This window comes from Pelobates fuscus, chromosome 10 (assembly GCF_036172605.1).
Source record: "Pelobates fuscus isolate aPelFus1 chromosome 10, aPelFus1.pri, whole genome shotgun sequence".
Taxonomy (NCBI): domain Eukaryota; kingdom Metazoa; phylum Chordata; class Amphibia; order Anura; family Pelobatidae; genus Pelobates; species Pelobates fuscus.
The window spans coordinates 113,829,769-113,844,335 of record NC_086326.1 but is presented as its reverse complement, the minus strand read 5'-3'; the positions used below and the strand labels follow the sequence as shown (position 1 = coordinate 113,844,335).

Genomic DNA, 14,567 nt, shown 5'->3' with positions numbered 1-14,567 from the left:
CCCGTCATGGTTGATTATATATTTCTTATCTGTCCTATGTTAAATTTTGTATATATTGTGTATTAATATTGTTTTTGTAATGCAATGTTTTGTGAACCCAGGACATACTTGAAAATGATAGAAATTTCAATGTATCCTCCTTGGTAAATATATTTTAAAATTTAATAAATAAGTAACCCCTTGTCAGCTAAAAAAAAAGGGCTGGACAGAAGGAGTTACATACAAAGGTCTGGAGTGGATATTGAGGAACTAAAAAAAGAGAAACATTTGAAGACAAACATACAAAGAAAATGGTGATGGGAGAATGAGAATAGATTATGTTTTAGAAGAAGAGAAACAAAATAATAAAAAGTATTTTAGATGGGAAGACCGTAATTAATAAGATTATTGGTAGATCACTAATAAGTATTCCCCCCAAATCCCCCTCCAAATTTTTTTTTTTTAAATCACCACTTCTGTAACACTAGGGAGAAAAGATTGTTAGTTTAAATAAATTATATATATATATATGGCATTGTATATGTAATTGAGAGCTAAACTTTACTCTACAAGAGTTTAACAATGTTTCCCTGTGTTAATATTTTGCATTTGTTTCATGACTCAAAATATTCTTATAACAGGATTGAGGTGGACAGAAGATATACATGTACCATGTAATTAAATTAAACCTATATTATAACTGTACCTAACATTCTGTGTCAATATAGTAACGCATAGTAAAGGAAACAATGTCACCTATTAACCTAACTGTTTCTCTAACAACTGTGATGAGGCCCATAGCATGCATAATGTGTTATTACCTAAGATTGCTTTATATTAGTATAATCTAGCAGAACTCATTAAGAATATGGACTCTGCTCTAAAACTAAGCTTGAGTGGGGGTTACACCGACCTGAATTTGCAACATGTTTCCTTACATCTCTCAGTGATTTTGTCATTGTGCATACAAGGGTGCCATTTAAATATGGTCATGTAGTTAGAACAATGATGTTCATGGCTACGCTAGGACGTTTGTGTCCAATATATTTATATTTGGGTGTTAATAATAATCAACTGAATCATTTAAACTCAAGTTCCAGAACTGCTAGAGATCTATTTGGAGATCACGGCTATCATTGTGTTATTACTTAAAAGATGATAATTTAAGTCACTAATTTTCACCACTGTGTATGACATGGGAGCTAAAACTGAAATATATCATGGAGTCCACAGTGCCAAGAAGCATTGAGGACCAAGTGAGAACAAAATGTGTAATAAGGTTAGACTTTAGTGTAGTTACAGAACACAAGGGACATCATTATGGCTTCATTTGGGGCACTAGTAAATGACTTATGCTAATGGTTTTGTACAATGGTACTTAAATATAGTATATTTAGTTGCATCCAAAGTATACTATTAATCAGGATGCAAATACATTTTATGTCTGTAGTTTTTTCTTTGGAGGTTACATAAAAATATTTAGAAAATTGACCAAATGCAATGCTGCACTGACCCCGGGCTCCAGTTTTGATATCCTTTTCATATCATCTTTTCAGTATGTAATTGATAATTAACTTACAACTGGACACGTAGAACAACTGTCAACAATCCAAATACTAAACCGACCAACAATCCTAAATCCAGACCAAGGACGATTGCTGCTATGCATGTAACAATCCATATAACCTGCAAAGAAAAAGAATGGTTTACTGAACATAATCAAAATTGGACTAAACTAAAAATAAATTACAAATGTTACTATAAGCACCAAAACAACCTTAGCATTATGAAGCAGTTTTAGTGTATAGATCATGCCCCATGAAGACTCACTGATCAATTCCCTGCCTTTTAGGAGTTCAATCACATTTATTTGTTTATTCAGACCTAGCCAGACTTCCCCTGCCTGAGATGCACACAGTTGGCATAAAAAAAATGGTTTCACATTCAGTCAGATCTTATAGCACAATGTGTTAACGTTTGAATTTCTTATCTCCTGGTCAGTAAATTTAAGTCTCATGCATATGAAGTTTAATCATATACATGAGACTCTTTTCAGGCTCTAGTGAATTTTCACAGAGCAGGAGATCAGAAATTCTCAATTAACCCTTCAGGACGGAGTCAATAGTACACATTCTGATCAAAACAAAATGTAATCAAAAACTGGTATTTGCGCTAGATGTCTGTTCAACCGTAATTCACCTCTTTCATATTAAGTGTACCCACACTTATTATATATCATTTTGTTCAGGAGAAACAGGGCTTTAATTATTATGAAACAGGGCTTTAATTATTATGAATAAAATTGAAAAAAACTGTGAGAAATTAAGATTTAAAAAAAAAAAAATTGTAGACATTTCATGGGGGTAATTCTCATTCCTGGGCTACCATACGGTCTCAAATGCAACTTAACCAATCTGGCAAATTTCAATGTAAAAAAAAAAAAATGACATGCAAGCCTTATATTTGACTGACATTCCAAAACACCATAAAACCTGTACATAGGGGGTACTGTTATATTTGGGAGACTTCACTGAACACAAACATAAGGAATAGAACCAAGTCCGTTCACACAGACGGCAAGCAAAGAACAGGTCTATCAATGATGCAGATTATTTTGGCAAAAAACTGTTTATATGATGCCTGGAGAACGTCTAATCCAGAAGCGAGAGATTATACGTTTTTTTCAAATGTTCATCAGACATACACTAGAATTGATTACTTTTTGGTAAAATCTGAAATTTTGGAGCGAGTTAAGAAGGTGACAATTGGACCTATAACATGGTCCGACCATGCACCTGTAAATTTAGTCATAAAAAATAATCCTGAATATAAATGTAGAGACAAATGGAGACTAAATGAAAATTTACTAAAATCAGAAACTAATGTATAAGAACTGCGCACTCAGACTAGAGAATTTTTTTAAATTAACGATACAGGGGAAGTCTCCAATGCCATGCTATGGTGTACTTTTAAATCATATATGAGAGGATGCCTCATAAAAATGGGCGCTATTATAAAAAAAAAGAAAGGAAAAGAGCTCAACGAGCTTTATATTGATCTGGCAAAACAAGAACGCTTACATAAACTCACCATAGATTATAAAATTTTGGAGGATATTAAAGAGATCAGGGGAAAAATATTAGTAAGAACTCAAGAAAAGATTAACAAAACTATGTTAACTCTAAAACAGAGATGGTACTATGGAAATAATAAAACAGGGAAAAGTCTTTCAAATAAAATAAAAAATAAAAATAAACTTCAATCTATAAACTATATAACAGTTGGAAGTAAAAAAAATGTTTTCTCCAACTCAAATAGCCAAAGCATTTGAAGACTATTATAAAAGCCTATACAATATAAAATTTAATGAGCCATCTGAGGGCGAAACAAAACAGTTCCTGGATAAATTGAGCTTACCAACAATATCTTTGGAGAAATTGAGTCAACTAAATGCCCCTTTTTTTATTCAGGAGATTAGTAATACCATTAAAGCATTAACAGCAGGTAAAGCACCAGGCCCAGAAGCTTCTCTTCAATCTTTTATAAAAAATTAAGCGATATAATTTCTCCATATATATTAAGAACATTTGAAGATTTTGCTAATCATAAAGCTATTCCAACGGAATTACTCCAGGCCTCTATAATACCAATCCCTAAGATAGATAAGGACCCTACGTACACTTCGAATTATAGACCAATTTCTCTTATCAATTTGGATATCAAAGTTTACTCTAGAATTTTGGCCGATAGACTAAAACAAATCATACCCAACATTGTACATTTAGATCAGAGCGGGTTTGTAGAGGGTAGGGGCACATCTGATAACATTAGGAAATTACTGAATGTCCTATATCATGCAGACCAAAGTTTGTCTCCTTTTGCTGTGGTTACCCTCGATGCCGAGAAGGCCTTCGACCGGGTTAACTGGAAGTACATGGAAGAAGTACTGAGGGCCTTCGGCATCGAGGGTTTCTTTAAGGAGTGTACAATGGCGCTATATAAGGATCCTCAAGCCAAAGTATCAGGATACATGTTTCAATCAAACTGGTTCCCTATTAGAAATGGGATGCGACAGGGATGCCCTTTGGCACCCCTGTTATAAATCCTTTCCATAGAACCGTTGGCAGCCGCGATTAGACAGAACGAAGACATCAGCGGGCTAAAAGTGAATAAGATGGAGAACAAAATTGCATTATATGCAGATGATGTTCTATTGACCCTTGCAGATCCTATTAGATCTATCCCAGCCGTATTTCGGCTTATTAACGTGTTTGGTAAACACTCAGGTTATAAAATAAATATAAAGAAAACACAAATCCTGATAAAAGGCATAAGTGGACCAGGCGTAGACAAACTCAAAAAAGATTTTAAATGCGACTGGGAAGCAAGGAACATAAAATATTTAGGGGTAAAACTATCTCTAGATTATAGAGAAACTGGAGAACTTAATTATACTGATATTGCCATTCACTTTAGGAACATCTTAAAAAATTTGGAAGGGATTGGAACTTTCTTGGTTGGGTAGGATTGAAGCAGTAAACGTCTATCTCCTTCCCAAGTTGACATTTTTATTTAGTAATCTCCCGTTGAGGGTGTCATGCCAGACGATATGCGGTCTTCAAAGGCAATTATCAAATTATATTTGGCAAGATAGGAGACCTAGAGTCTCATTGGAAATACTACAGAGAGACTGGAAAGAAGGGGGGATTTGTTTCCCAGATATACAGAAACTATATATGAACAATATGGTAGCACACCTAATTAAGTGCGACAATTTTACAATGGCTAGACCAAATTGGTTAGATATTGAAAAATCAGATCTCGGTGATATTGAACCCCTATTGCTCTGGTGGTGCGACAGTGAATTTCTAAAAAATATAAGATCTAGCAATCCGATGAATAATACAATGATTTATATCGTTAAGCACTTGAAAAAGAAATACGGAACAAAACACATATCACTAAATGCCCCATTAACAAGCCTAAAACTTTATATAAAGGATATAAATATCCAAGAATGGGAAAATTGTGGAGTAGTAAGAATAGCGGAACTTTTAAATAATAAAATGTTGCCATTTCCAATATTACAATCCAAATATAACCTCCCTTCGAAGGAATTTTTTTTTTTTTTTAAATTCTTTATTTTTATTGTGTTTGGAATAACATAACACGCTTGTATTGCCACAATAGCAAGTACATGCTGAAGGAATAAACAAGAATATCAATAATCATGGCAATCAGTATCAGCACATTTTTTTTTTCTAAGACAAGAAGGATCAGGCTAGGTAGAATAATCTGCGACTTTACATGGCAAATATGGGCAGCTTAAATTTTCCGTTTGTGAGAGTTGTGGTACATGTTAATTTATTTAACATTGTTTAAACTAGTCTGTGGGCTTCACACCATATGCACATGAAGCAAGAGGAATTTTTTAACTATTTAAGAATAAAATCCTTTACTATGGGAAAAGACTTTTCGGAAATTTCTCTAATTGACCAGTTTGTAGAATTTCATTATAAAAAAAAAATTGCTTCCAGATATAATCAATTCGTAAGAAGTCAAAGGCAAATAGACAAAGCGCCAGCAATGAATAAATGGGAGCAAGAACTTCATTTTTCATCCTCGGTTGAGGACTGGTTGTTGGGTTTACAAGCAGTAAAAAGATATATACATGGGGTGAACATACAGGAAGTGTACTTCAAACTAGTATACCGTTGGTACCTGGTGCCTACTTGCCTTCATAGATTTCAACCCACACTCCTACCAGACTGTTGGAGATGTGGTAGGGAGTTAGGTTCATTCTCCCACATCTGGTGGGACTGTGAGGAGCTGAAACCTATGAAACTAATCCTAGCGGAATTGGTAGACTTTATGTTCGAGGTTCGGACTGTGATCACGCCTCAAATGTTTTTGCTTCATTTAGATTTACCAAAAAGCAACATAAAACTAAAAATTCTTATGATTCATATCTGTATGGTAATAAAAATAGTTATGGCCAGAAATTGGAGAAATATGGGTGCGTTAAATTGGCAGGATATATGTACACAGATTGATTACCAACGCAGCATGGAAGCTGGGATAGCCCTAAACAAGATATCTAGAGAAAAATATAACGAAGTCTGGGTCCCTTGGGTTAGATTTATTAACCATAAAACTCAAACCCCCCCACCGCCCCCCCCATATAGATAGCTACCCGCAGGCAGCAGAGAAAATGGGATGTATGGATAAGATGTAATGCATGGTATGTTTGTACGGCTGTAGATACAGCAGAATACTGGTAGATGTTTATTAGAAGCACGACCCTACTGTTATTTATAATTATTATCCTATTGTAAAGTAACTTTTTGTACTGTGTTTAAAATCTATAGTTGAAAGCTGTATCTGTACTTGAATGAATTTTTTAAAAATGAAAATAAAGATTTAAATATAAAAAAAAGTGTTTCAAAACAGTAAAACATATTACAACAATAATATCGTCAGTAAAAGTGCAGTTCGTGTGTGAAAAATGCAAAAAACCTAATTTTACTAAATATATCATCGTTGTAATACAATTTATCATTTTGAAACACTAATATTTGTGTTCAGCGAAGTCTCCCGAGTAGAGATGTCCCGAACATAGCTTGTTCGCGGTCGCCGCGGCGGGCGAACATATGCGATGTTCGGTCCACCCCCTGTTCGTCATGGAGGTGGGAGGGTCTGGGAAGGAAGGTCTGCTGCTGATTGGCTGGAATGTGTCTGCTGACTGTGAGGTAGAGGGTGAAAGTTTACTCAATGATGACGAATAGGGGGCGGACCGAACATCGCATATGTTCGCCCGCCGCGGCGACCGCGAACAAGTTATGTTCGCCGGCGAACAGTTCGGGGCATCTCTACTCCCGAGTAAAACAGTTGTACAGGTTTTATGGGGTCTTGGAAAGTTACAGGGTTAAATATAGCGAGTGCAAATTTAATTCTCTGCACTTGCTGCCTGGGTTGTCAGGCACGTCAATCAAATTTTAACTAATTAAATCACATAATTATGTTAAAATATTACTTAAGCATACACGTAGAATTTTTATATATATATATATATATATATATACACATATATATGTATTTAAATTCTACATGTATACTTATGTAGTTATTTATTTAATTATATATATTTATCTATATATAAATATTTGCAGTTATTTGTATTTTATATATAGATAGATATATATAGAATGTCATTCTAAGTGTATTTTGTTACCAATATATATGTATTAACAACAACATACAGTTAGAATGAGATTACATATGTATATATAATTTATTTAAATTTTTTTAAAATATTTTATTTATTGTATTATTTATTTATTTACTATTGTAACTATACGTATATATATATATATATATATATATAAACAAAATATATATGTAACATCATTCTAAGTATATTTTAAGATTAATATGTATTTATATTAAAATAAATTACGTATCACGTTACATATAGATAAGATGTATTTTATTTTATTTTAACATGTTTAATTAAATGTTTTTTTACACTTCCCACCAGCAGGGGGACTGACATTTCAGACAGTCCCCCTGCTGGCAGATTCACAGCCAGCTATAGGGGGCCATATGGCTCCCGAAGGCCTCAATTGCCATGGGAGGGCTGTCTGGGCTGTCAGGCAGTCCTCCCGAAGAGGATCGTGGCAGAGGGGAGTACTGCGGACGTTCTATGCCGCGGCAACAGCTTTAAAGCCCATTTAATGCGGGACGGCATAGAACGCCGTAACGGCGTTAAGGGGTTAAGAATACTGTGCAACAAGGAAAGTTAACAAACCTACACTCTTTTTCAGAAAGTGTGTAGGCATGCTGTGTGAGTCTCAGTCAGGGGAGGTGTGGCTGTATGAACAGAGTGATTTAACTCCCGAATGTCAGAAAATTGAGCAACGAGACTGCAGGGATATGTTCTAGAAACCAAAACTACTTTAAAGAGATAAAGTTGCTTTGGTGCTCAGAGTGTCCCTTTAAGATTTAAACATAGTAATAGTTTAGTTAAAACTTTCAGCACTACTGTAAAAATATAAAAGCAACCATGGTAGGGTTGTCAGTAAGTGAATAGATTCTCCATGTTTTTCCAAAAACATTGAAAAAAATTATTAGCATAGCATTTATTTGAAGCACAAGGTGCATTGCTAGCTCATAAACATACAATAAAACAGGAAATTTATGTATACACAAATACAGATAAATAGAATTACAAATAAATAAATAAATTACAAATAAATAGATACAAATAAAATTGCAACTTTACACAATTTTATGTTCTATGTATTCATTCATCCTGTATAGAAACAATGGAAAATAAAAAGCTTTAGGCAGTATTCAGTGTCCTTTACATATTGACATATTTCACACATGCCTAAAATATTAGAGTAAAATAAAATATAACAGTATAGCTGTCACAACGCACCCCGAGCCCTGCAGTCAGCAAGGCATTGCCACCCCTTTAAGAGATCTGGCTGGATTTGAACTCACAGCTCCAGCATCCCAGTCAGGTTCTCTACCATCCCGTCCAGGGGGATTCAGTATATGTCTGCACTATTCTGCTTTCTGACTCCTTGCCTGGATGGAGCAGTGCTGATCCACCTGCAGCCCTGTAAAATCCAGCTCTGCTCGTTTGTTTGTTTTTTCCTTTGCTACTCTGCTGACTGATTTCCTGGACTCTGACCTCTGCCTGTTTTACTGATTACGTTACTCCGCTGCCAGCCCTGACTTCTGCCTCTCATTTGACCCTGCCTTTGGATTTCCTCTTAATCGGTACTGCGCTTTTGGGTTTTTGCCTCCTCCCTGTGCCTCTACTGCAACTAGGCTCCAACTTCTGTTAAATAGAGATGTCCCGAACAGTTCGCCGGGAACTGTTCGCCGGCGAACATAGCTTGTTCGCGGTCGCCGCGGCGGGCGAACATATGCGATGTTCGGTCCGCCCCCTATTCCTCATGGAGGTGGGAGGGTCTGGGAGGGAGGGTCTGCTGCTGATTGGCTGGAATGTGTCTGCTGACTGTGAGGTACAGGGTCAAAGTTTACTCAATGATGACGAATAGGGGGCGGACCGAACATCGCATATGTTCGCCCACCGTGGCGAACTGTTCGGGACATCTCTACTGTTAAACTGTTACAATAGCTTACTAAAAGTAGCAACAGAATATAAAAATAATGAAGTGGACCAAAGAGGCTTGAGGCAAAGACCTATTTCACCCAGTGTTCATCCCTTCTTCTAAGGTAAGATATAGAAGAGAGCTCTTTCATTCAGCACTAATAGTGTTAAGTTCGAGAGAGAGAGCTTTAGAGTTCCCCCAATTCCTCCACAATTATCAACCAGGAACTTGATAAAGAGGACAATAAAGTTGAGAATTTATTGAAACAGACACACAGGGTTTGATACATGCCTTTGTTTATGCAGTAATGTCTTAGGATAGCAACCATTCACCAATATGTTTTGTTAAATTACACCCAGTATGCACCATGTTAAAGGTTGAAGGGTTTAAGACCATAACAAAGAGTACGGATGAAATTACTGAAGGGAACTAGGAGGAACTAGTATGAAAGTCCTCTCCTGCAACAACAGAACAACACCATGCTGAAAAAACAAGGCACGGATGGGGTAGGAGGTTGCATACAATGGACTCAATGCATTTAATGCATACTTAAAGGTACATGCATCCCTTTGAGACAATTGTCTCATTTAAAGGCTTAACCTTGTAATTAGACAGTTGTCTCATTATGCAGGCAAAGGAAGCAGGTAAATATGTTTTTCTTTTAATATGCTTCAGCTTTCCTGCATTTTCCATTCCCACCCTATAGTGTACATTGATCAAGAGGTCAACAGACGCAAAGACTCCCCAGTTCACTGTTACTGATTACTGATCAGTATCTAGTAGTCTCCTGGCATATTCTTCAAACTATGTATTACAATCGAAGATTATGCTAGCTTTAGTGTACTAATAATCTTAGTTTTAATAATGACAGGAGGCGAGTATTTTGCATATCTCTCTTTACTAACTCCTTACAGCAGTAAAGAAACACATAGAAAAAAGAACCAATCACAGGAGAGGATGTACATAAGGCAACGTGACCTCATCATTTCCTCTTTCAGAAAGCGACAACAAGCAGAAGTAAATATATAGCAAACAATAAAACTAATAATAACTCAGAGTTCCCATGTGCGAAGAAGCAAACTGCCAAAGGGTTCTATACGAACAACGAAAAGAGTTCAAGGTTGAGTCAAATCCGAAGGATAAAGTCTCCAATAGTTTCACGTGAACTGCCAATTGTCTTCAGAGACGAATCATACCGAAAAGAGAATGTGTGACAGGTTTAGACATAGTCACGAACATGTAACTCCAATTAACGTACCACATACCATCCCATTGGAGAATATAGTAACTATAATCTGATAACTGAGTAATTGTAATAAGAACTCTAATGAGGATTCCATATTAATGGAAGTATGAACATATCATATAAGCATCAATGTGAGAGGCAAACCTACCTTAGCCCCTGATACCTACAAAGCAAACGAATAGAAAGGGTGGGCAGCGAAGCGGGGGGGGGGGGGCACTCCTCCTGTCATTATTAAAATAAAGATTATTAGTACACTAAAGCTAGCATAATCTTCAATTTACCACATGACAGGAGGCTTTGTATTTAGCATTTTTTAACGCTGAGAAAAAAGTATAGAACTAAATAAGAGTCCTACGGTGTGCCGAGAGACCCATTATTTGGCGTTGTGGGGAGATCTTCCTCGTTGAGCGCCCACGTACACGCCATCAAACGGGAAAATATACAAGACTAAGTCTGACCGTCTGTCAGCAGGATGTCTAGCCCCATAGAGTGGAAGGAGAACGACCTCCACAGCCCATAAGCTCGAGGGGTATGTCATTGGGTAGTTGGTATCCTAGAGGATCCTAGTCCCTTGTGCATCCTCAGGTAGTGATACAGGCTGTAGTTCCATCTTCATCCTCCAATAAAGGATCACGATGCAGGACCAAACCAGACAGGCTGGGAATGTCCAGATGTAGGGGGTCTCGCATCCCTGGCTTCCCAGATTCCCAAGAGGTCCCCGGCAGCCTGCGATCATTCACCGACCCCAAGCGGGTCCAGGTCCTCAGGTAGCCGACCCTCCTGGGATAGAGGATGTGAGTACCCTACGGCACCGTGAGAAATTGTCGGTCATGAATGTAGCAAGAGAAGATCCTCGCCTGCCAGAGAATTACTGCAGACCTTGTAAGCATGAGAAGCATAAGTCCCTCAGGGAGGTCCAATCGGATGGAGCGCAATCACCATTGTGCCTCTACTTATTCTATGATGAGTGGTAACATCCAAATCAGTCGGCCCCAATGAGGTGTGTCTCCCCCGGGAGACAGGTTGATCTTCTGTGAGGAAGACAGGGATCAAAGGAGCCTACATGTTGTCTGATAAAAGAGTTGGTCCATCCCGGTGGATGTGAAACTTGACCGCTTAATCTGTGGTCACCTGCAGTAGGGTGCAGCCGATCTAGTATTTCTTTATCAATCCATGTATTGTGAAGTATAGGACCAGGAAATCTAGGTATACAACGTACAGGGTCGCGGTAGTGCTGCGGAGAGTCATGCAAATATTCCCAAGGCGTGGAATAGTCTACAAATCTTCTACAAGTCTGGAGGTTCCAGCCGGTTCTCAGATGAACGTGGGTGTTGATGAGTTTTCAGTTCCCTGGATTGATCTGAATGAGGTTCACTCAGAAGAGTGTCTCGTCTTCTCCACCTGTATTCATTACTTCTTTTGGTATTTCATCAGGGCCCACCAGGCTCCGAGTTACTGAGTCGGGAAGGAGAGGATGTCCCCTGAAGCCTGGGTAAGGTGACCGAGCGGGAAGGAAGAAGACCGTCCTGATGTGTCTAGGTCCTGAACGCAAGTCGGTTGACTACGTGAAAGAGGTCTTCCCCAGGATTGAGTGCCTTTCACCTAGATGTGGTGAAATCCCTTGTGGATATAGTAGGAGGTATATTGATGGTATCTGTGTGTACCGTGTTCTCTGTCCGCTTATCTGGAGCGCCATTGGTTGACTCTCGCTCTATATGGGTAATAGAGTTAGCGGTAGCGGGTCTCGGGTCAGATGTCCCGAAGTGGTCGACGGCCGGCTCTGTTGCCAACTGGTTCCAAAGAATCCCTTGTAAAGGTAATCGCATAACACCTCCCTCCTAGGGGTTTGGGCCTTAATGAAAGCCGTGGGACCCATACGTGTCTAAAAGTTTCCTTCGGAACTGTTGTGCCTTGTGCCTGGGGTTCCGACTATCTTGGGGCTCAGTTCCGCCAACCATCTGTCAGTGCGGAGGAGTGCTGCTATGCGGGGGGAATCAAAATCATCTTCGCCTGTATACCCCAAAAATCCTTGCACCAGCCCTGTGAACACTGCAAACATTTTTTCACCCAATGTCTGTTATTTTGTCTCTCAATCTTTTTTTTTTTATATATATTTTTCTTTTTTTTATTGTCCAGTCTGAGTTATGGATTTCTATTAGCATTCTTGAATCTATTGCCATTTTTTGCATGGAATAGCCTTTATTTCTCAGAATAGACTGACAATTTGCACAATTTCTGATGTTCCAGGTACTCAACTTGTCTAATGAAACACATTTTATTGCATCTTTATTAAGAAAACAGTTTTCAGCTGTACTTACATAATATCTAAAGTTTTTTTTTTATGATCATCAAGCCTTATTAAATGACAAACGTGGATTAGCAAACACAACAAAACATTGGAACACATGGCAGATGGTTGGTGATAATGGGCCTCTTGATGTTTATATATTCCATTAAAATCTGCTGTTTCAAGCTACAATATAGTAATTTATCACATTAACGATTTTTTTTTTAACATTCTTAATTTGAGTTTGTAGGTAGAGTGAATCGAGAAAATGCACACATTACAATAAATCACAATCAATTAACCCCTCTTTAATAAGAGGATCAACGGTTAACAGATTTGTTGATTCAAATAACCTACTGAAGTGCATACTATACCAAAAGTCAATGAACTATCCGCGACAATAAGTGTCCTAAATATAAAGGATTATGAAGCCGGATATTAACATGGGGAGTGTAAAACCTCAACACATAAAGGTAAAATACACGGTAAGTGAGTTTACAAAAAACAAAGTTTAACATAATGAATACCAATTGTGGAATCAAGCTACCAGAGCCCAGATTTCATAGGGTAAAAAAAATAAAAAAAAAAATAGAGGACCCCAGAGAAATGTGAAACAGTGAAAAAAATGAAAGAAATCAGTACAAGAAAGAACTGGAAAAAAACGTCAAGAGAAAGAAAAGATTAAAACAGAATGGCTTCCTTAGGGAGGTACTTGAGAAACGGTAAGTCATGGATTACATATTTTCTGTAAATGCATGGACCTATTGTGAATTAGAGGTGCAAGCTGATCTATCTACACTTAAAAAGATAGGGTTAGCGCTAAATAACAGAAAAGGCAGCAACTTTAAAAGGGAATCCCTCAAAACCCGTAAAACACAATAAAGCAATAAAACAATAAAAGCTGCGCCAAATAAAACCAATAAAAAAAAAAGGGTCAACAAATAAAAATAGTCCAAATAAGCAAGAAAGTCCAAATAAATTAAGGAAAGTCTTAACTGAATCGCTCTTCCTTAAATAGGGTAATCTTTGCAATATAAAATCAGGAACAGTGTCCTTGTTGTCCTTCCTCAGATGGATTCAATTATATAGAAAGATAAAACAGATGACAAAAAATAGTGTAATACGTTCACTAAAGAGTAACAAGTAATATGGAAAGATCAATATTGCACTCAAATTTGATAACTAGCTCTAGTGTTGAAAGCGTACAGCGGTTTTTATCCCTGCTTATAGGATATGATGCGGCTTCCTTTTCTTCAGGGGTAGATGTCACTCAAAGAGAAGATACAACAATAGTGTTCTCTGTATAAAATACTGTAGAAATAAAAGTAGATAAAATGGTACTCACAAGAATGGAGCAGGCTGACTGCTCCTTGGTGATAGCGTAGGTGGAATAATCCCCACCAAGGATTACTTGGAGTCCAGAGGTGAAAATTGGCAGGTAGAAATAGAGTGTATTTAAATATTATTGGCACAACCACAAAAGAAGTGACCAAAAAAAATCTTTAATAAAAAAAATACACAATTTAAATGTCCATAAACACGTTTCGCCTATAATGACTTTATCAATATGGAATAAAACAATAACCTGGCAAGGTGACTTTAAATAGGGGTACAGAAGTTTGAAAATGGCGCCTAAAACAGAGGTCAGCCAATCAAATTACAAGAAAATGGGATAAAAAGAAACATTGATAAACACAGACAAAATACTTATATAATACTAGTATTTACTATTAGACATTAGTGGCATATTAGTATGTGTTAAACATTAAAAACAGTATTTTAGAAGAAATTTACTTCTTTATGCGGTCACGTGATCCGCGTACCGCAATGATACCTGGGAGTTGAAGTAAATAAAAGCGCATGCACGAGTAAGAGAGCGGTTGCCTGGAAACAGAATGTGCATATCGATGCACCAATAGGAGGGGGGAGG

General features: G+C 37.3%; 1 protein-coding gene across 1 annotated transcript in view; it reads right to left on the bottom strand.

The window, feature by feature from the left end:
* Positions 1 to 14,567, bottom strand: part of LOC134575595 (pendrin-like) — a 260,212-nt gene that overhangs the window by 50,548 nt on the left and 195,097 nt on the right. Inside the window, exon 13 of the mRNA XM_063434915.1 lies at positions 1,559 to 1,665. Coding sequence (XP_063290985.1) covers positions 1,559 to 1,665 — 107 coding nt within the window. The remainder of the gene's footprint in view (positions 1 to 1,558; positions 1,666 to 14,567) is intronic.